Genomic DNA, 24,288 nt, shown 5'->3' with positions numbered 1-24,288 from the left:
GTATCTTTCACCCGGAGGTATTCCAAGTATCGTATCCACAGGGAAACGTGTGAGACTAACTACGGTCTAATTTAACTAGGGGTAGCAACAAAGGTAGGATAAATAGGAGCGTAGAGAGGATAACTAAGGTTCTCTAGTTCTGACATGGGTAAGCTTATGTCTTCTACTATTTAACTGGGGACATTACTAGGGAAAGACACCAGCAGAGGATGCTTTCCTTCACAATCGTGTCCCACGTGCGCCTACAGACGGGAGGTGGACTACAAAGGATCAACGAAGCTATATAGTACAGGCTATATAGAACTTATGTCACACACGCGATCTACCACCTTCCAGAATGTAGGAAGCCTCCACGATTAACCCAAGTCTAAGCACCACGCTTACACTTACGATTAATACTTTAACCTAGAGCGTCTATAGATTAAAGCACTCCAAAGAGAGTCGTGATCCTGATGAACAATATAAACAATTACTTACTTGAATCAGAAGTTGATTACTAGAGAAATCTTGAAAGCAAGCACAAGTAGAACTTGGATCCACCAAGGTACAAGCTGTAGAGAGAGCACCGACAGGCCGACACCTCCTCCAAACTCTTCTCTCACTCTCTATCTCACTATTTTATTTATAAGACTAGATCCTATGAAGGACTAATCTTCTCTTGATTGCTGGCTCTGATCCTGAAGATATGAATTAGGGTTTCAGGGATCTATGTAAGGGACCATGACGCCTAAGAGGGGGCATGAATTAGGCAACTTAAAACTCTAACTCTAAACTATAGCCTCTACTTCCACCTAGTCAAAACCTATGCAAGAAAGTAATCTATATAGATGTGCAACTATAGTTTTGCTAGTGTGTTGCTATCTCTACCATAAAAATAGTTATGCAAACAATGTAAATGCGAAAGCTAAAGAGTAAGGTAGAGATATATGCAAACTCCCATCGACAACTCTGGTATTTTTACCGAGGTATCGAGAAGCGCGTAAGCTTCTCCCTAGTCCTCGTTGGAGCCTCTCGCGAGGAATCCGTCGCAAGGGCTAAGCTTCCGGTCGGGTAACTCCGTGGATAGCCCTGGGCCTTCTCCATGCGCAAGTGGGTCTCCGGTGTGCCTTCCGGTAAGCCTCTCCCGGACCGCTCCCCGCCATCTTCACTATCAAGCTTTCGGCCAAAACACCGCAGGCCTTGTTCCCTTCGATACACGGTGGCGGCCACACAACAAACATAGTTGGTGTGATCTCGTAAGACTACAAGCCCCTCCGATGTACAACAATGGTGCGCACAAGCACCAAGTAGTAAGAGGTATGCAAACCTCACTAAACACTAGACCTAAACCTAGAGCAAGCGCATAAGTGGTGGTCTAATCAACCTAAGCACTTCGCAAAGCACCTACACTAATCACCTAATGAATTACTAAGCACTATGCAAGTGGAGATCACTAAAATGGTGTATCAACACCCTTGTTATGTTTCCTCAGCTCTCCATATCTCAAATGGCCGGTTGGGGGTCTATTTATAAGCCCCATAGAGAAAGTAGTCGTTGGGGGTGAAACCTAGCTTTCTACTACTGACTGGACGCTGATGTCGTCCTGACCGGACGCGTCTGGTCATCCCGACCATTGGAGCGCGCGCGTTGATTGGACTCTGGGCCGAGTCTAGTCACACTTGATCGGACGCATCCGGTCACGCTGGCGCCACTCTAGAACCTCTTTGGACTCGATCGGATGCTGCACTTTGTGCGGTCGGTCGTCCAATGCTGCTACGTCCGGTCACGCTGAAAGCATTGCCGTGACGAAGAACAGTGTCATCGGTGCATCCAGTCACTGCTTCGCTCAGCGTCCAGTCACAGCTGCTGACACCTGCTGTTGTCGAGCAACTGATCGGACGTGTCCGGTCCTCATAGGGCCGTGTCCGGTCACCTCTATGGAGCTTGTTTCTTCGCGATCTTACGTTCGGCTTGGTTCCCATCTTTGTGCTTGGACTATCCTTGATATCTTGGGTCTTCTCTTGTCCTTTTAGGGTCTTCCTTATAGTGTTGATCGTGGGATCATCATGTCGCCTTCGTCCAAGTCACGTCTTGCACCCTATTGAACTATAAAACAATTACTTGCAAATTCATTAGTCCAATTTGGTTGTGTTGGTCATCAAACATCAAAATCCAAAGTAAATGGGCTTAGGGTCCATTTTCCTTACAATCTCCCCCTTTTTGGTGATTGAAAGCAAGCAAATAATAAAAATTTTGGAATTTAAAAACTATCTACTTGCTAGGATACAATGCAAAGGGCAAGGTTATACGATGCTAAAAGATACCACATGTAAACAACTTTGGAAACTTATCCTACCCTTGCAAATGTCCCCATGTGGCATTATGGATTTAAGCCTCCCCCTAACTCCATAATCCACTATCATCCCTTTCTTGGATCATTACCACTTGTAAATTATTATGATCGGGCACTAGTAGAGAACAGACCTTTCATCCGAGGCTAAAATGGGCTCTAGTCCCGACATTTTTTGCGCCCGAGACTAGAGAGACCTTTAGTCCCGGTTGGTGTCTCCAACCGGGACTAAAGGTCCCTGCCCAACGGCTACTGCGCTCGGCACAGTGGCAGGGGACCTTTAGTCCCGGTTGGAGATACCAACCGGGACTAAAGGTGGACCTTTACTCCCGGTTGGAGCCACCAACCGGGACTAAAAGTCCTCAACCTTTAGTCCCGGTTGGTAACACCAACCGGGACTAAAGGTAGACCCTTTAGTCCCGGTTGGAGCCACCAACCGGGACTAAAGGTCCCCCGGTGGGTTAGTTCAAAAGGGAAGCATCCCATCTATTGTCAGATGTGTTGTGTAGGTGGGGTGGTAAGCTACGCGCGAAGCAATGCATGAGGTCTTGGGTTCGAATCTCATGGGACGCAGCGGTGGGAGGTATTATTTTTTTTAAAGCTGGGAGGACCTTTAGTCCCGGTTGGTGTTACCCACCGGGACTAAAGGTCCCCCCTTTATTCCCGGTTCGTGACCCGGGACTAAAGGACCCCCTTTAGTCCTGGATGCTTACTCCCGGGTGGGGAACCGGGACTAAAGAGGGTTCCCCACCGGGAGTAAAGCCCGTCTCTATATTAGTGGGGCTTGCTTTTGGTCCTACAAATTCTCCCCATTGGAATCAAACACCGAAAAGATAGACATTAGTAGCACAAGAGAGGGTCAAACTTTGTGATCTTTTGTTTGTGGAGTGGAATAGATCACAAAGTTTGACTCTCACATTACATAGACTAAGCTCTCCCTAAATATATGCATTCATATGATGAAGAATGTAGTTTATGCATAATTGGTAAATTAATGCTCAAGGGAGTTTAATCTATATAATGCATGGAGAAAGCATATAAATACCAAAGTGAAATCAACATGATGATATCGATCTAGAAATACCACGTGTGGAAACCAATTTGATCTATACCACTTGCAATAGGTGGTGGATATTTGAAGTATGATGCTTAACTCCAGGGAGTCCATTTTCCTTGCAATGAGACTAGGGTCCATTTTCCTTACAATCTACTAAGGGAGAGGGGTATAGGGCTATTTATATAGGCCGGAGCGTCTATCATGAGCCCTTGGATCAACCCGACTTAAAGAATCGCGTGATGCAACCTAGGAGGCAGTGGAGAACCAATATAGCGAGGTGGATGCTGACGGGTGGCCCTAGGGGCCAGGTGGCCTACTAGTGGGGCCGGCCAGCCCACCTGGTAGCCCCTCGGCTCTCGCTTTGGTGTGGTGTCCTCTAGAGTCCTCTGGAACCTTCTATTGCCCATTTCGTGGCGGATAAGCATGGCCCCACCTAGCAGCCCCTCGGCTCTCGCTTCGGTGTGGTGTCCTCTAGAGTCCTCTGGAACCTTATGGTGCCCGTTTCGCGGTGGATAAGCATGATTAATTCTGACATGTAGGTCTGCCTTGACGGTTTTCTGGATAAACCCTGCAGAAAGTACAGATTCACCAAAACTCGTGAAATTTGTTAATTTAAACCCCTAGACCTTTGTTGGTGATCACAATTGTGCCCTTATACATGTTTTATTGATGGTTTATAATGGTTGTTAACTACCATCAACAAGCTCCCCCAAGCTTAATCTTTGCTAGTCCCTTAGCAAAGTTAAACTCAGCAAAAATGGATCAAGAGTTGCTATGATGCTTTCACTTCTCAAAAGTACACATGCGTTCAAACAAGAATTCTCCTCTAGATTAGAATAAACCGATCTGACTTCAAACTTACCCATATTACCTTCAACCATAGGGCTTCTTAGCCTTCACTTCAGTCTTGAGCAATTGAAAGACAGAATGATTAAGTCTAGCACTATGTCTCAAGTTATTTGCTCAACTATTATTCCAGAGTTTTTTTCAAAATAAAACTCAGAGCTTCCATTGTATGACACTCTCAAATCTCTCAATATATGTAGTATTTGTGGTTTCTCACCAAGGCAATAATGATATATGCCTTTCTTTTCCTACAACTAAAGCTTATGTGGAGTTCATAGATAGGGAGAAAGATAGAGCATACTTGCAATGCATATATTATAAAGTCAAACAATGGATCCAAAGAGAGTTGAGTCATATAATCAAATTAAGATGTGCATGTGTGTGAAATATATGGTGGATATATATAGTGGCTAATCATAATTCTACTTTGCTCCTTGAAAACTTATCTCTCTTTTGAAACTTGAAAACACTTGCTAGAGAGTAGGGGCTATCTTATTCATCTCTCTCTTTTCAGGCAGGCATCTAAGTACCCATTGTTTTAGATATCTCGGACACTTGTCCATTTTTTCTCAACTCTTTTTTTCTTTTCTTTCCCTTTTTTTATGAATAACTTTTGCATAGCCCCATGCCTCTTTTCTGCAATAAAACTTTTGAGAGATAGCAACAAGAATTTGGAGTATTTATTTGATGGATGAAAAACCTAACAAACCTATTTTTGTGTTCATCCCTGGTATAGGAGTAGAACATTTTTTGATGGATCTAGATGGAATGTATGCTTTTGCGCCTACCCCCAATATAGGAGTAGTACTTATGTGGGTGGTGTGTACATGATCTTGATTTTAAGAGCATGAGAAACCTCTCATAAGGGTCAACAAAGCTTGACAAAACTCAATGTAAAAAAAAACAAGCAGCATATATGTGAAAGTTTCATAGCCTAAATAACATGTATGGCTCTAATGGGAATTCAAGTTATGTCATACAGGAACTCATCATGTAATATTTTTGTATTTTTTAAAAGATAAATCTCTAGAACTTTAGTGTCACTTGAAACAAGATAAACAGCAGCTCAGACCTTCTCATATCATATCTGTTAATTACCTAGACTTAAATCAAGCATATGCTACCCACGAGTTTCAAGTTCAGAGCAAATCCTTATATCAAAACAATCTTATCCAAAACTCGAGAGAATTCGAGGCTGAAAGCTAGGTACTTGAAAGGAATTACAATAGTGTAACTATTCATCATTTCCATTCAAGAGATTATTCTAAGTCCTCTTTATTTTATTCAGCTCTTAAAAACAAATTAAAGCAAACTAGACACACATTTTATTTTGTTTTTAATTTCACTAGATCACACATTATTACTATAGCTATATATATTTATTATAAAGATAACTTTTTATTTTGTTTCATTCATCATTTTTTAACTATTTAAAAAGAAACTAAAACTAAAAAGGGAAATAATACTTACCTGGATAAGTATACTTACCTAGATACACGGAGGTGTTTATTCCCCAAGTTAGCTCTTTCGGTGAGGGTTGAGTGTTGTAAGTCCTTTGAATTGGACTTCTCCTTGTGAAGTTCATTAATACCATGGTTTGTTCTGAAGACGAAGATTCTTGTGATGATGCCTCTAATGGTGATGTCACCTTCTTCCGCCAAACATGTCTTGGTTTTGAGTTTTGATTTTGGTTTAATAGGTTCAGAACCTTCACTTATAGAAATTGGGGAATCGATTTCTCCACACTTTGCTTGAAGTGTGTCCTGCTATAAAACAAGGTAGAGATCAAGTGCATGGGCTCTGTTGGTGGAAAAACACCAACAGAACCAAAACTTTACTTATTCTTCTCTAACCTTAGTCACATTGAATAAGGTGAAGTTGATGTTATATGTTGTGTTCAATTATATCATAGGTGATAAGAAGATTGAGCATGAATGTAGCATTTAAGTTCATTTGGTAGAAAAGATTGAGTTGCTTAACCTATGGAAGGATTGTCCATAAGGTATCTATCAATTTCTAGAGATAAGATGTGCAATGTTTTAGCTCATTTGGTTAAGACTTTGAGATCAAGGAAGTGATGCTAGGAACAAGCTTAAAGAACTAAACATGTTGAGTTAATCAGGTTGAATCAAGTAAATTGTAACTCAAACACATTTTGTTTCTTATTTATGTGCCTACCATAATTAAGAAAAAGCTTTTTAAATAATGACAATTTACCTTTGGATGTTGCCTTTGTCATTGGAGCGTGACGACACCATATGACGAAGGGTAGATGACGCGTGATGGTCCTTTCTTTTTGCTTGAAGTTTTCCTTTTTTTGGCTAGCCTCGCATCTTGAGTTGTTCATGAGCTTCTTGTCTCCTAGATTGCACCCTTTCTTTCTCATCCTTTTGTCATGCCATCTTTCTGCTCTTTGATCTTTTGATACTTTGTTAGACCTTTTGCCTCACTCATTGTTTTATGCCTGCAAAAGATTAGTGAACACCACATACCTGAAGGAATATACAATTTTGAAACACGGGTTGTTTGTCTAGAATTTTGCAATTCCCCTCTGCTAATAAAAAGATGGTTTTGAGATTACTTTAGTACAGAGATTATGTTTTATACAAACATGGCTCAAGGCAAAGGTAACTTACCGCAAAAGACGAAGTGAATGAACATTAGTACTTATAGTTCTTTCATCTATGTTGAATGAGGTATGTAGTTCTTACATCTATAATAAATGAGATGTGTCTTCTTGTGCAAAGTTATCGAGGTTCGTCATGTGCCTTGCTTCATTTCCGATTTGAATTCATCTTATGAATTACTAATATTGAATTAAGAGTTTTCTGCATGGGGTTAGTTCAACAAAATGACCAGTATCTACTATAGCATATTCTTGGTTCAAAAATTAAACTAGACACTTTATCTAATTTAATCTAGGAAAGTATTTTAACCAAAGCACCACGCTTAATTTAAAAAGCCTTTGAAAGTAAGATCAACACTCCTAAACTAAGCACCATGCTTAGTTTATGAGATGTATGAACAAACTCCAAACCTTAAGCATACTATAGTAAACAAAGATAGCATGAAAGCATTATAGAAATTTATTCAATTGGAGATGAGAAAGCATGATTATTATTGAGTATGATTTAAAGGTAGAGACAACCAAGATGAATTAGCAATATGACATAAGATTTTTCAGAGAAGTCCATCCCCCGGGCTTTTACAAGGCAAAGTCAAGTTTGGATGGATGTGATTCAATGTTGCATGATGATTGGTTAAACATACCTTGAGTCATCATCGTTCATTCTTTTTACTTCAAACCTGAAATGGTTAGTGACAGAAATACCTGAAGGAATATATTCAGAATTATATTTCTATGCTCACTTCGCAAGGGCATTATAGAAAAAAAAAATAAAAGCGCATGTTATCTCCCAAAAGTGCTTGTTTTAGGACAGAAACTCGTCCTTGGGAAACCTTCAAATTATGTTTCTAAATGGTGAAGTGGTTTCCCCACCAACACCAATCTTAGGTTGCCTATCTCAAAATTCATGCCGACGGAACATATGCATCTTCAACATGCCTACAAATCAATACCATTGCACAAGTCATGCAGATTTGGCTTGCATATTGTATGTATCCACAACTAAAAATGAACAGTTGTTATCAAATCACAACCATTACCTGTTGATGGGGAAAATAAATCAAGCAAGCCTTTTAAAACCATGTGGTCTAGAAAGAATGAAGATATCAGGAAAACTGCATGGAACTTACATTTAATTTGTCCCTAAAACCTGCATACATTTGTTGTTTTCTCAAAATCTTCTGTCCCTTTTTGTCATGCAGTGCTCTCAGATCGTCAATGGTTTCAGTATATCTGCACAAATATTTTTTAGGAGAAAGTATCAGAACTCATTGTTTATATATTATGGACATGCACAAACGATTGGTCAGACCTTCTGCTTTCTTGCTGAACTTTCTGCTTTAGTTTAGTAATACGAGCACTTAATTGTTCTATGGATCCATCAACACCCCCAAGAGCTTCCACTTCACTCTCGGCACAAATTGTTGAAGCCTTTTCAAAATACTCCTGCGAGAGAATATACAGTCAATACTGGACATTGTGAGTCAAATAAACCCCTCCATCCAACTGAAATTTGAAGCAAAGTGGTACTTAAATCACAAGGAAAATTTGGTGGCGAGCAGCTCGAAATTCTTAACAGCTTTTCCAAGTGTCTTCCAATATCTGTACTATGCATCTAAACCGAGCACATGACTGTAATATAAATCTCTCATTTTTCTTTACAAATGCAATATATAGTTGCTGCTTTTAGAACAGTATATTTCATGTACAACTGACCTTCTATGCACTAAATAGATAATATGCAGAATACTAAATCTCTAAGAAAGTTCTGTGTTCAAACACAAGGGTGCTAAATATCAGAATGTAAAATATTTTGATGGTGCGACATAACTAAACATAAAAAAGGAGGGGGTTTGAACAAAGGATTATTGCCAGTAAAAGAGCAATGACCTGATGAAGCTGTTGAAGACCTGTCAACTCTGATTCAGTTGTTGTAATAGGACCTAAAACCTTCGTTTCCATAACGACTTCATAGTGAGCCTTCTTCTAAAAAGATTCGAAAATACAATGTAGTACCATGACCACAAGTGTCAAGAACAGTATGCCATGTAAGCCTACAAGGTGTTAGAACAGTAAGTAACAAACCTGCTCAGCATCATGTATTTTTCCTTCAACAAGCTGCAAGTCATGCTCAGCATCGCCAATAGTCCCCATTTCAGCATTTGCAGACTCTGGAATAATGTTTTTAGCATTTAGTATATATAGAAAGAATTTAGCACAGGGAAGCAGAGTGCAAAGATATTTCTTTAAAAGCAGGATACAGGATTGAATGAACAATTAAATCTATTAAGTTGCATGCACCGACCAGTTCCACCCAAAAGCTTAAGTTGATGGGGAGAAGTGGGCAATTCACTCATAGTTCAACACTCTGTCGGTGCGGAACCCACGGGTACCCCGCAAGGAAGGGAGAAGATCTAGTCTAACTAGATTCTTCCCGTGTAATCTTAGTAGTAGTATTATTCTGTAATCCTACTAGGAACTCTCATTGTAAACCGACTAGGATTCTAACCTCCTGACTATATAAAGGAGGGCAGGGTTCCTAGAGAATAGAACATAACGCAACACAATACTTTACAGTCAATCCAACACAAAGGCTAACGTCGACTGGACGTAGGGCTATTACTCGATCAAAGATCGAGGGTCCGAACCAGGATAAATCGACTGTCTCTTGCGTTAACCGTCGAGTTCCGCATACGCTGAAGCCCGAACATACTGCCCCGAGTACCCTGGTGGCAGGCTATCGGTGGTGAAACATCGACAGCTGGCGCGCCAGGTAGGGGCTTTCGGCAACTTTGCATCCGAGAGCTCGATAGACCTTGACAACATGATCTTCTCGACGGGATCAACCTTCATCTTCGGCTCATGGAACTGCGAGGCGGACGACAATGGCAAGCTCCAAAGCCATCACCTCGAAAATTTGAATCACCATGAAGACCATTCTACGACAGATCAACTTGCTGGAAGATTCGCACAGCTCGCGATGTCCGATCCAACTCAGATTTCGTGGCTTCACGCATCCGATTCAAACTCAGGTTCCGCTTCCGAGACGGAGTCTTATCCGAGTTCTTTCGAAAAACTGAGTTCTTTTCCGACAAGGCTCCAGAACACGACATCAACCTATCAAGAATACAACTCGGAGTACACTCAGAGTACTTTAAAGAAGTCGGGTCCTCTTCTGTTCGGACTCCACAACATGGCAACATCTTATCAGACACGGCTCGAAGGATCCACCAATCCGGTGCTTAGAATGCCACTGAAAGGAGCCCAAGAAGTTCTCGTCTTAACTATAACATCTCAAGACTGCATCGTCCACTGGCCAGGTTCCGTTTCTAAAGATAGCAGCACCCAACTAGTCGACAATGTGACAACAACAATTCTACCCTACCAAGAAGGAGACTCGATATGCGACCTAGAAGCCTCTACTGAAGTTATCAACAACTCTAACAGTACGAAAACCAACACCGATGACAGAACAACTCACGCTCGAGAAGTATTCATGATTTGCCGTCCTCGATCACCATTGGTCCCCCCAGAAGCGCCCGACGTCAGGTCTTCAGATGAATCTGAGTCCAACATATCACCATTTACCCAGGGACACAATGGTGAGACCGAGAGTCAGAGGCAAGCCAGAGAGAGAAAGAACAAATTGAAACAAGGACATGAACGCCGTGCTAAGCAGCGCAAGGAAGCTTGGATCAGATATGAGTCAGACCTAGCCGAGTACAATAGAAGAAAATCAGAGCGAGAGGTCGAGGAAGGACGAGCGGCGAATACACCCTACGATAAGATCCGAGAGGTACTAGAAGAACTCAGGACGACTTCACATCCCAGTGAAAAAACAAGAACAACTCTGGGACTTCCTTCGATCAACAGTCCTAAGAACGCATGATGGAAGGGCCTACTCAAGACTACCTGACAAGTCAACATCTCATAAGCAGGAAGATCAAAATCAAAGGAAGTCCGCTTTCGAGAGACTTGGATCAAGTGGAAGTCACAACAGAGAAAGCAGAAGAAACCATAGTCAAAACGACCGAGTCGAACAACCAAGAAAGGCTAGAAGCAAAGCACCTACTCGGACAACCACGCAAAACTACTCTCACCAAGACAATAGTTGGCAAGAAGGGGGCGCTGAATCAGAATACACAGAAGCTAGAACGCACGATAGATTCCCCTATTTTGCAAACAGACTTGCTTCAACACGACTGCCTCACAAGTTCAAGCCGTCCAACCACTCCAAGTATGATGGCAAGACCGAACCAAAGCAATGGCTCAGAATTTACTCGCAATCGATTGAATTGGCCGGAGGAGATGATGACATCAAGACCTTGTTCTTTCCCATGGCCCTATAAACCATGACACTTCAATGGTTTGACAAATTGAATCCAGGATCAATCAGAAATTGGGAGGATTTGCAAAGAGCTTTCTGCGAAAATTTTGCGAGTATCATTACACACCCAATCACCCACGCAGAATTAAAAGGACTCAAGCAGAAAGAAGGTGAAAGTCTCAGAAATTACTATCGATGATTTGGCGAACTACGAGCTCAAGTACATGACATCACCCAACGAGAAGTAATTGAAGCTTTCTCTCACGGAATCATGGCTAGGTGGCAATTTCAAGACTTCTACAAAGAAAACCCAAGAAACAATGTAGAATTCAGACGAACAGTGGAAAAGATGATTACTGTAGAAGAAAAGACATGAGAAAGATTCCCGGATAAAAACAACCGAGACAACCCAGACAAACAGAATCAGCGAAACAACAAACATCAGGAAAGAAAATGTGGACCAGATAACACCATAGCAGTGACTGACAAATCAAGGAAGTTTTCCAAGTCCAGAAGGTATGACGACATTGAAAACATGCGTTGCATCTTGCACCCCAAAGGAAATCACACCATCAGAGATTGCTACACCTTCAAAGATCGATACACAAGAAAAGATAATAAGGAGAATACCAAAGAAGACAATCAGAAAAAAGAAAAAAACAACCACGAAGACAAGGGATTCCAAAAATCCAGGGGGACAGTAGCAGTAATCTTTGCCGGGGTTCCAGATTCCAGAAGCAAACATCAAGAAAAGGTAGCATTACGAACCATCATGGCAGCAGAACCGGCTACACCAAGATATCTCAATTAGTCACAGTATCCAATACAATTTTCAAGAGAAGACCAATGGACTAGCGTAGAAAACACAGGCCATTACCCACTGGTTCTAGATCCAACTATTGCCGGTATGACTATCACGAAAGTACTAATCCATGGGGGTGCCGGACTCAACATTATTTTTCAGAAACTTTAAGGAAGATGGGACTACAACTCGCCGGGATGATTACACCAACAAGCACACCTTTTTATGGCATAGTACCCGGCAAGGCAGCAATGCCACTTGGACAAATCACTCTACCAGTTATTTTTGGGACTCCCTTGAACTACCGTACAGAGTTCATCAAGTTTAAAGTTGCTGACTTCGATTCATCATATCACGCAATCCTCAGACGCCCAGCACTAGCAAAATTCATGGCGATACCGCACTATCCGTACCTGTTGCTTAAGATGCTAGGGCCTAACGGTGCCCTTTCTCTTCGGAGTGATTTGAAGCGTGCTTTTGACTGCGATGTTCAAGCAATCCAAATTGCAGCAAAAGCACATGCCGCCGATGGAAGAAAGGAAATAGCCACTGTTGCAGCAGAAATGAGCCCAGAAGAGCTAGAGATATCGGCTAAAAAAGCCAGCATCCTAGCACCACCAAAGGAAGCCGACGTCAAGCAAATAGACCTGGGCACCGGTGATCCATCCAAAGCGACAACCATCAGCGCCCACCTCCCAGCAAAATAGAAACTCGCGCTCACCAACTTTCTTCGGGACAACAAAGATATCTTCGCTTGAAAGCCAGCCGACATGCCAGGGGTTCAAAGAGAGTTGGCTGAGCACAGAATTGATATCAATGAAGGCTCCAAGCCTGTGAAGCAACGACTACGACGATTCTCGCCTGACAAGAAGGCAGCAATTAAAAAAGAAATCACAAAACTAATAGCAACTGGATTCATCTGAGAAATCCTCCATCCAGATTGGCTAGCAAACCCAGTTCTAGTACAGAAAAAATACGGACGAGTGGCGCATATGTGTCGACTACACAGATCTCAACAAACACTGCTCGAAAGATCCGTTCGGGCTACCACGTATTGATCAGATAGTTGATTCAACAGCAGGATCCGCCCTATTATCCTTCCTTGATTGCTATTCAGGATATCACCAGATCGCATTAAAGGAACAAGACCAGAGCAAGACATCTTTCATCACTCCATTCGGTGCCTACTGGTACAAAACCATATCATTTGGACTCAAGAAAGCTGGTGCGACTTACCAAAGAGCTATCCAAATGTGCCTGGGTGATCAGATCGGCGAAAATGTAGAGGCATACATGGATGACGTAGTAGTAAAGACAAAGAACCCGGACACACTCATTGAAGACTTAAAGCCAACCTTTGAAAACCTGAAAAGATGGAGGTGGAAATTGAACCAAAACAAGTGTGTATTCGGAGTTCCTTTAGGACAACTACTCGGATTCTTGGTCAGTCATCGCGGAATCGAAGCAAGCGCCAAGCAAATTCGTGCCATAACAGACATGGACCCTCCTCGAAGTGTCAAAGATGTGCAGAAGCTAACAGGTTGTATGGCGGCCCTAAATCGTTTCATATCAAGACTCGGCGAAAAGGGGTTACCTTTCTTTAAACTGCTAAAGAAGACAGACAAATTCAAGTGGACAGAAGAAGCCAACGAAGCTTTCAAGAAGCTCAAGGCATACCTAACTTCCTCGCCCATTCTCACACCTCCAAAGAAATACGAAGACATGATGTTGTACATTGCGGCAACTTCTACTATGATCAGCACAACGATTGTCGTAGAAAGAGAAGAAGAGCGTGTATATAAAGTACAACGCCCCGTATACTACATCAACGAAGTTCTGTCAGAATAAAAAATCCAGTACCCGCATATATAAAAACTACTCTACGCCCTACTGATCACTTCACGCAAGCTTCGCCACTATTTTGAAAGCCACAAGATTACCATGGTGACAGATTTTCCACTCGGAGACATCCTGCACAACAGAGATGCAACATGGCGCATATCTAAGTGGACAGTTGAACTTGGTGCTCTCAATATCGATTTCACCCCCACGGAAGGCAATTAAATCTCAAGCCCTAGCCGATTTTGTTGCCGAGTGGACAGAAATTCAACAACCTATGTCAAATACCATCCTCGATCATTGGAAGATGTACTTTGATGGATCACTCAAGCTAGGCAGATTCGGTGCAGGCGTTCTCCTCATTTCTCCAGATAGAAAACAACTCAAGTATGTCCTTCAGATACTATGGCAAGCTACAAACAATGAAGCCGAATATGAAGCCCTCATCCACGGGCTACGAGTGGCAATTACCCTCAGAATCAAGCATTTACTCGTATACGGCGATTCAGCAGTAGTCATCAATCAAGTCAGCAAAGATTGGGATTGCACCAAAGAAAACATGGGCGCCTACTATGCTGAAATACGAAAGCTCGAAAAATATTTTCAAGGATTAGAAATTCTACACGTCCTACGCGATTCTAATATTGCAGCAGACGTCCTTGCCAAGCTTGGATCAGACAGGGCGAAGGTCCCACCCGGTGTTTTCATAGAGGAGTTATCAGCTCCCTCTATCAAACAACCCGGTGAGATAACCCCTGAAATCTCAGCTACAGGCAACTAGATTTTGGTAATCACCACTTTATGGACTCAGATTTTTATTGATTACATCAAAGAGAATAAGTTGCTAGCGGAAAAAGAGGAAGCAACCCGAGTTGTTCGCAGAAGCAAGAACTACATCCTAGTGGGAGATAAACTCTACAGAAGAGCCGCATCATCAGGAGTACTCCTAAAATGTGTCTCATTTGAAGAGGGCAAAGAGATCCTAGACGAAATACACTCAGGTTGCTGTAGAAATCACGCCGCTTCAAGAACACTAGTCGGCAAAGCATTCTGCACCGGATTCTACTGGCCAACCGCTTTGAAAGACGCAGAAGAACTTGTCAGAAGATGCAAAGGCTGTCAAATGTTCGCAAGACAAGCTCATGTGCCAGCTCACAATCTCATCTGCATCCCACCCGCTTGGCCTTTCTCCTGCTAGGGGCTGAATCATGTAGGACCTCTCAAGAAATGGCTTGATCGCCTAGAGCTCAGCCACCGTCACAGGATTCTTTTCCCAGCGGTCATTAACCAAGGGACTAGATCCAGAATGAACGGAAAGAGGAGGAATCAAATTAGCGGCATAAAACCAGTCGACATGCCAATCCCTCACAGAATCAACCAGGTCATAGTCAAAGACCCTGGCGAAACTGAATCCAGCAGCCACCAAGAACATTGGTGTCATCGCGGTGGGGTTGTGGCTTCAGACGGAAGAAGTAACAAAAGAGAGAGAGAAGGAGGAATTCCAAGGAAAGTTTCGTAAAGATGAACGAAAACAGAAAGATGAAGGATGACATTAGGAGCAAGATGATTCAGGCTAATCCCAAAATAGTTGAGAAATCGGTGAAGAAAAGCAGAAGCAGGAAGGCAGAGACCGGCACGGATAAAGGAGATGAAAAGAATAATCTCACCAGGACCTAGAGCAGGGACCCGATGCTTGCCTGGAGCTCTCCAATCAGCAATACCCTTGCTCTGAATCAGACCATCGCTGACGAGCTCGCAAAGCTGATCTTCAGTTGTTGTTGGAGCCGGCCAGATCTTCTGAGTAGCCCTCATCGCAATGAATTCTTGATTTTCAATAATGGAGAGCGATGCTTCCTCGTCGACAAAGGTCGTCGGGGACTTACTCGCCGACTTCTTCCTACCCATATACTAGCAAAGACAATGGGGCATTAAGAATTAGGAAGACTCAGATGGCAGCGCTCAGATGACGACAACAATGGCGGCGGCGGAAGTTTGAAGACTAGGGTTTCAAAGGAAAATTAGGGCAGTAAGGAAGAAGAAGAGGAAAGGCCCTTAAATAGATTTTACACCAGTAAAAATGCGGCCCACCAGGCCCACTTTTAACATGGCATGGAGACGCAACGGTTCATTTACTGACACAGCTAAAATGACGAACGGCATAAATCCACACAATGGTACAGTTCAACGGCTAGATTTCAAACTTATCCATCTAGCACCACGGCGGAGTTATCACATTACTACAAAACGAACTCATCAACCATAAAGCAACGAAGGGTTACCTCACAAGGGATACAACAACCCGGTCCTTATAGAAAGAACTCAGGAATCTCATAAACAACCGGGACATCAGTAGAATAAAGAATGACAGTCCAGAAGACAAGATTTTTTCCATTATAAATAATTTCAAAAAAAATAGAAGATTACACACCTTACAAGACCCAACGAACTCGGTACTACGACAAGCAAAGTAGCAAAGAGGAACCCGGACACGGCTAGGCTCTGGAACGACTACGTGTTCCAAATTGCTACTCGGTAGGACAAACCGCCCTCGGCTACACTGTTTTCTTCAAAGGACGGACGCAGTGCATCTAAGGCGGAAATCAGCAGCACAACGGGACAACATGGAGTAGAGAAGGCCAGCAGACATCTGTCTACCCAAGTCTGATGTGATGCTAGATATGGTGTTGATCTGCACCGGACAGTCTCAGGGCAGGCGACGAGGATCAACCCAGAACTACCAGATGAAGGATCGCATCCCACATCACAAGACTCCCTCCAACTACCGCCACATAAAGTACAATGCTGCTGTGGGATTAGCCTACCTCTAATCTCTATCACAAGACTCCCTTCAGCTACGGCAAGATACACAAGAACTACAAAATACGCCCGGGAGCTGCTCTACTTCAGTAACTATCATATTCATGACTATGGAGATTTCAGACCACGCAACAAAGTGCTCGATGAATCAAAACAACACAACAGAAGGGTATTTATAGACCAAAGAAGCGGAGCACATAGACCAGGAGCACCAACGGAATAAACCTAACAAAGGACAGAGTGAAAAAACATAATTCAATAAAAGAGGACTCAGGCGTGAAGGAACAGTACTCGAGGATGAGCATATTCGAAAGGATATACCAACACTGTACAACTCATGAGCAAACAACATTTACACTCAACCACTACCAAACAACCACATCTGACAACAGCAGACCGCCAGAAAATATGCCAAGACCCTACACCCGAGTTCTTTTTGAATAAAAGAACCCGAATATACGCTCGGGGGCTGCAACAGGAGAGGATTTTCAGCTCTTTTGAACAGCATAAGATTCAAGACCCTCCAACTTTTTGTTCTAAATAGCAAGAGGCTCGGGGGCTACACTCAGTGAGTGCACTTTTTTCCTTCAAAAAAGCACACATCACTCAGAAGACTTCTTCAAGACAGACCACTTCAAGACCACACAACAAAAAGAACCCGGACATGGCTATATCTGAGATCTTTTTAACAAAGAACCCGGATATATGCTTAGGAGCCCTTCGACGAAGAATCAGAGCGATTTCAAGAGAAGACCCTCCAGCTTCTTGTGCCAAACAGCAAGAGGCTCGGGGGCTACACCCAAATGGGAGTACTTTTTTCTTCAAAAGGTACACACCACACGAAGATCTCACGAAGCGCTACACGGTTTCGCTCAAGAAAGTACTCGGAAGACGCTTGTTCCTGCTCGACAAGACCTGAAGGAACAAGACAAGACTTCTAGAGCTCAACCATGAAGTGCTCGGGGGCTTGTCGGTGCGGGACCCATGAGATACCCCGCAAGAAAGGGAGAAGATCTAGTCTAACTAGGATTCTTCCCGTGTAATCTTAGTAGTAGTATTATTCTGTAATACTACTAGAAACTCTCATTGTAAATCGACTAGGATTCTGACCTCCTGACTATATAAAGGAGGGCAGGGTTCCTAGAGAACAAAACATAACACAACACAATACTTTATAGTCAATGCAACACAAAGGCTAACGCCGACTAGACGTAGGGCTATTACTCGATCAAAGATCGAGGGTTCGAACCAGGATAAATCGACTGTCTCTTGCGTTGACCGTCGAGTTCCATATACGCTGAAGCCCGAACATACTGCCCCGGGTGAAGCGACCCCAATTTCCGCGAAGGGAAATCCACAGCGTCGAAGTGTAATAAGACTGTTGTAGATCATATTACCCAAATTCCAGTCGAATATCACATCCATACAACGATAATATTAGAGTACAAATAGTGCGGAATTACATAAATTATTACATTGCCACATTGGCGGAATCAAAAGTAGCATTCATTCAGAATAGCTTGAAGATAAGATCGCCAAACTCGAGCGTAGGCACGAACCCCTTATCCGTCAAACTTCTCGGAGCTATACTCCTCAACAGAACCTGTGTGCCAAAATTTATCAGTACGATTTGTACTGGCCACTCCCAACCCTATGAGCATTGCTTTGTGGAAATTGAATGCAGGTTGGATATAATCAAAGGAACCTATAAGGCTAGGGTTTCCTATGCAGTAGCATATCAAGTATATAATAATAATTAGTCAAGTTTTGACATCATCTCCCACACACCATCCACCCCATTCCTTTTCCCGAGCCAGGTTTCGATCCTGGGATCGATATACCACCATCTCCATCAACACCATACCATCGCTCAGTCGACAAGCCAACTCTCTCTCGGCACTACCTCAAGGCCCGTAGCCCCTGGCTACGACCGACACTCTCTCACGGGGGAAGAAGAGAAGGACTCATCTCACTATCTAGTTTAAGCGAAACCCAGGAAAGGTCCATAGCCAACAAGTCGGCACATGTATCGATCGATCAACGATACACTCTGCAGAGGTTCTACATAACCACAAGATTTGCCTTCTTCGCTGACCGTCATCAACTGGGCTGATTCCGGCCGCTTGCTAGCCTAGGATAATGCCATTCAGCCCTGGTTCACCCCAAGTCTAGTCTGAGGTGGCTGAAACTGTGAGTCATGAGCCGGGTCCACAAGGTCTCCATGAAGTCTCGGAAGGGTGTGGGGGGAAATCCTCCGCGCCCCGTACCTCCTTACACTGTCCGCTATCAACCTAGCAGTAGTGGCAATATCCTACCAAGTAGTCCGGCCGTCCCGCACCATATAGGGCAAGTGGTACGTAAGGCTTCCCGATGAATCTGAGTACTAGTAAGTCCTTAGGGATGAACGAGCCAGAATGTCTCCATCAGGGTTTCCATTTATCGTGCCACCACAGCACCTCCATCCCGGGCTCCTCCCATCATAGGTTCACACCCAGGACCACCTTATATACCATTTACCCACCACAGGTATCCATTTCCAGGGGTGCCCAAGTAGCACCCTATGGCAAGACTTGCCCTAGGCTCGTCGTATACTCCAACTTGGTTGACTCAACCCTCACCCTCCACGCACCCAAGTCACACACGCAGCACTCTCCCCATAGTCCAGTTAACACCAGATTCTACCACGCATCAACGTAGTACAAGCGTAGTAGAAGTAATAAGTAATATAGCAGCAAGCGTGTGTCTAGTCTAATAGCAGGGTGAGCAGGGGTAAGGTTGCGTCAAGGTAAAGGCCATCAAGAAAGCATACTACCACGCAGGTCCTATCACAGTGTGATTACAACTATAAAGTAAGCAATAGCAGTTCTATATTAGCCATGCGTAATAGGTGCTATAAGATTGGGTGGGATGTGGCACCTTCAGTGTAGTCGTCTCCGTACTCCTCACGGTACTCATGATCCTCGTCTGTCTGGTTCTCCTCCGAGTCTGCAAACGATCGCATTATAGTCACGTTAGCGACATCTATAGAATAGCACAAAGAAGCAATAAAAATTCAAAAGAGCCAAATGCACTCAAACATGGGTTCATTGCGTAGAGCTTGATTTTAGATGAATTTTGGTCCTGATTTCGTATTTTTCCGAGGTCGTGTGAATTAGTTATGAATTTCCGAAGTTTAAATCATTTCTGAAAATAGAAAAAGGCTGAATTAATCATGGGCTGACACGTGTCACGCAGTGGCTGGTCCACATGGCATACTGACGTCATGACGTCAGCATGACATCATCGTCTCGGTTTCGAGCTGGCAGGTGGGGTCCAGCTGATGTCAGTATGACGTCAGCATGACGTCAGCAACGTCATCAGTTCTGACAGGTGGGTCCAGGGGCTCTTGGGTCAGTGACATGTGGGTTTGGTCAAGGTCAACGTCAGTCAACGGTGAGTCAACGGTCAGAGTCACTCACATGTGAGGCCTAGGCTGCTGACGTCAGCAGCTGATGTCATCGTGACGTCAGCATGACGTCACCCTGGCTGTGTTGGCTTCTGACGTGTGGGTCCCGTGTGACGTCAGCATGACGTCAGCATCTGACATGTGGGTCCAGAGTGACTGTGCCACTGACATGTGGGGCCAGGTCAACGGTCAACGTTGACCGGTCTACGGTCAATATGGGTCGCTGGATCTAGGTCGGGCTTGGCCCGCCACGTGGCATGCTGTGGCGCTGCCACGTCACGGCCTTGGACCTTTACTGGGCTTCGTTTCCAGGCTGTGGGCGTGAGCGTGGCTCACGGTGGACCCATGTTCACGGTCCATAGACCTAAGGCAGGGTCCATGGTGGACCGAGTCCACCTTCTTTTCCCTCGGCTCGGCTCACGTGCACCGAGTGCAAGGCTGCGCTGCTCAACTCGCCCCTTCTCCTCTGTCTCTTCCACGGCCGTGCTCCCACCGGCGGCGTGCCTCGTCGACGAGCCTTGCCGTAGGCGCTGATGCCCAATTGAGGAGGGGAAAAGCTCTATCGAGCCTCGGCGTACACGGTGGTGGGATCTAGGTGGCGGATAGGGCTTTCCAGAGCATCGGCCACGGTGGTCGGTGGCTTGGCGTGGCGGCGCTCATCGGTGTGGCATGGTCAGGCTATGGTGGTGGCCAAGAGCGTGTTTGGCGAGGCACGTGAGTTTCCCGTGGCTCCAGCGAACTGGGCGGGCGAGTCAAGGAGGCGCCAGGCGCTCCCAGCGGTACTGGCCATGGTGGTCGGCGGCTCTAGCCGGTGGTCTGGTGCTCGGGCCGGTGGTTTGGTGCTTGGGCCGGTGGTCTGGTGCTCGGAGGTGGTCGGGTGCGCCAGCGGTGGCCACGCCACGATGGCGGCGTTGCGAGTGCGGCGAGCGAGTGCTCTGCTTCGGTGTCTATGGGGCTTGGAGGGGGTCTACAGTGTCCAAGGGCTCGAAGGTGGTCACGGTGTGCGCGTGAGTGTGCTGTGCTTGTGTGCCTAGAGACCGGAGATGGCCTTGGCCTACGCGCTCACGGTATGGAGCGCCATGGCCGGAGTAGCAAGGTCCGGTGGCGAGCAGGGGATGAACCGGGGCTCACCGTAGGTGTTGTGGAAGAGGGGATGGCGGTGTAGTGACGAGTTGCGGCCGTGTAGCTCCGGAAGTCGTGCAGTGCCGACCCGCGACCGTGATGACGACGACGGCGTCACCCTCGGCTCCGGCGACTTCGACAGCACGCGGGGGCTCCGATCCTCCTCTCACGATCTCCTTCCCGGCCCTCTACTCTCGGTGCGGTGCGGCTGCTGGGCCACCAAGCGGCGGCGGTGGCTGAGGGAGAGGCTAAGGCGCTGGGCGTGAGCGGCGTGCGGGCTAGCTTTATAGCCGAGCACCATGCCCCCAATGGCGTCTGGTATCGTGTGGTGGAGCGACGTGGGGCGCATCTGACGGTGGTGCGGGGTTACGTGACCGCGGCGCATGGGGGAGCAAGCCCATGCCCTGGGCGTGACCCCCTGGCCCGCCCCTGCCAACGTTGTCGGCTCCCGGTCGCGCGGGCGGTTGCGGCGTGGGCGTGGAGAAGACGACACTGTGGATGGGGTGGCTGACGTGCGGGGCCCGCATGGCAGCGGCAGCAAGGGAAAGCGGGGAGACGCGCGGGCGGTTGAGGTGTGCTGGGCCAGCTCGTGGGCCGCGTACGCGCGCGCGCCGGTGCAAGGTGGGCGCGGTTGGGCTGGCTGGGCCGCGAAGACGAGCAGGCCGAGCCGGCTGCGAGGCCCTCTTCCTCATTTCCTTTTTCTGTTTTCTTTTTCTTCTTCCTTGATTTGAATTCAAATTTGGTTTGGGTATTTGAATTCAAAATGGGTGCACCAAATTCATTGGAGTTTTAGATATGAAGCCCACCACATTCTTTTATATATATATTAGAAATTTATTTAGCTATTTTGTATATCAACATAGGTGTAGTCTGTTATATATATATATAAAGATAGAATTAGTTTTCTCTTTTTACACATTTATCCTTTGGTTTGAATAGTAATTTCTTTATGGTGTGTTTCCTTAAAAGAGTTGTTAAGCATAACATAAAACAAATGGAAATCCAAATCACAATTTGAGTTAACTAATGTATGCATCACTTTATTTGTTAGAAATTAAATAATCATAATCAACAAATGACATACCATGCTTATGTGTTGACTTGGGTTGGGGTTAGACCTAATGCATCTCTTAGGTTGGGTTTCTATACATGGCACTCATCATCACATGGGAGTTTTGAGAAAAATTTTGTAGTTGGTATTTTTGGTGTATGGATTTTTGGATTGTTACACCGGGTACCCCCGTGGTAGGCTATCGGTGGTGAAACATCGACAGCCTCCCCCTCACGTGGAGGCTCCCTCAGGCCCCCGGCGTGGAATAGGAGCGAGCAACAATTATTTTATTTTCTTACGCTAACCAGGATTTGAACTTAAGACCTCTGGCTTTGATACCAAATTGAGTTGCATACACCAACTAGCTCAACCCAAAAGCTTAAGCTGATGGAGAGAGGTGGGCATTCACTTATAGTTCAACAAGATATCTGAAATTTTCGCTCTAAAGTTTTGCTGAACTCTTATTCAGAACAAATTGTAGAAATAAAGCAAAAACAAGTTGGCAATCCAAATATTATGTTTTCTTTGCGGGTCAAAATAAAAACTGATCGAACAGACATACATTGGTTTTCAGACAAGTTTAAGAAAGATTTTTTTAAAAAATAACTTGTTCTGCAATCTAAATATTAAATAGAATATTGTGTTTAGTAAAATAAACAAAGTGGAAAAACTGCAGTAAAGAAAACGAAAAGGTCCAAAAGTTGTGCATGCATCATTTCATCTCTCAACAAAGACCTGTATCACATCGGTCCCATTGTAAAAATACATGTTGTGGATAACAAGAGAATTTTTGAAATTGCAACTGGTGGCCCTGACAGAACAGGTTGGCTTAATTGGAGCAGCCACACCACAACCTAAAATCATAATACAACACCCCTGGCTAGACTCTAAACATTTATATATGGCCTAAAGTACTGGCTACAGAGCAAGATTATGGGAGGAAATATTGTCCCTTTCTTCACAAACCATCCAGAAATATATATTATTGTAATGTGAGTGGTGTTCTACTCCTACAGCCAATGTAAAATCTGCTGGTAAAAGAAGCGATACATAGAATTTTTCCTGAGACATAGGAAATGTATTTCACATAGTCAAATCTCTTTGCTTCCAAGTATATAGATCTTTTTCTAAATTTTATTGTTGCTTAATTTGACCTTACTGGTAACAAACACAACAAACCCACCATCAACTATTCATAGCTTGAGGTTGTTATGACCACATGGCTCTATTATGACAGTAAAGTATGACAAAGTTTGAAGAAGAATTAAGTCAACATTAATGGAAATAGATGTTACCAATAAAGTCCTTATAAGAAGCTCTTCTATTATTCTCTTCTTGCAAAGCATCTGTAAGTTCCAAATTAATTTTCTGCAGAGCTAATTCTTGGTTCCCAATGTTTTCCTTCACTTGCTGCAGAATTAAGACAGTAACTGATGAGATACTAGCTTAGATAACGATTGGTTGCAATGTAGTAAAGTGGCAATCGAGAACAAACCATCATTTCAGCTACTAGCTCAGAGGTATCCACAGCAGCAGCATGACTAATGTCAATAGAAATTTTCTTGGTGTCATCCAACTGCGCCTTTTTACGCTCCAGATTCAACTCCTCATTTTCTCTTTTTTTCTGTGGAACATGAGGGGTTGCTATCAGAAAACTTAAAAGGAAACTGTACATCAATTTGAATTTTACCTTTAAACGTCTTAATTCCAAATCGATGCTTTCTCGATCAGCAACTAATTTCCTTTTGCGGTCCAACCTCTCTGAGTTTATTTGCCTAATTTCAGTAGCTTCCTGCTCCATTTCAGTTATTTTTTCTTCTAGAGAAGTGCACAAACGACCAGCTCTCCAGTTCCCATTTGGAGGAATAGTGGTCTGAACAGGACCTCTACAAAACCTGCAATCAATTGAAACAGAATCAAGAACTCAACATTTCTTTTCTAAAGGACACTTAGAACAGTAAATGACTTTTGAAGGTTGCGTATCCTGGACTTCCAATGTCCACAATATCACCACTTCCACAGCCAAA

At 44.2% G+C, this 24,288-nt stretch overlaps 1 protein-coding gene across 1 annotated transcript in view; it reads right to left on the bottom strand.

Annotated features, from left to right (window-relative positions):
* Positions 1-7,880: 7,880 nt before the first annotated feature.
* LOC136543931 (structural maintenance of chromosomes protein 6B-like) overlaps positions 7,881-24,288 on the bottom strand; it is a 39,039-nt gene continuing 22,631 nt past the window's right edge. Inside the window, exons 12-19 of the mRNA XM_066536244.1 lie at positions 23,952-24,156; positions 23,757-23,885; positions 23,557-23,671; positions 8,944-9,029; positions 8,749-8,844; positions 8,171-8,304; positions 7,989-8,091; positions 7,881-7,898 (exon numbers count right to left, since the gene is read on the bottom strand). Of these exons, the coding sequence (XP_066392341.1) occupies positions 7,881-7,898; positions 7,989-8,091; positions 8,171-8,304; positions 8,749-8,844; positions 8,944-9,029; positions 23,557-23,671; positions 23,757-23,885; positions 23,952-24,156 (886 nt within the window). The remainder of the gene's footprint in view (positions 7,899-7,988; positions 8,092-8,170; positions 8,305-8,748; positions 8,845-8,943; positions 9,030-23,556; positions 23,672-23,756; positions 23,886-23,951; positions 24,157-24,288) is intronic.

This window comes from Miscanthus floridulus, chromosome 3 (genome assembly GCF_019320115.1).
Source record: "Miscanthus floridulus cultivar M001 chromosome 3, ASM1932011v1, whole genome shotgun sequence".
Classification (NCBI taxonomy): domain Eukaryota; kingdom Viridiplantae; phylum Streptophyta; class Magnoliopsida; order Poales; family Poaceae; genus Miscanthus; species Miscanthus floridulus.
This window is presented reverse-complemented; position numbering and strand designations above follow the sequence as displayed.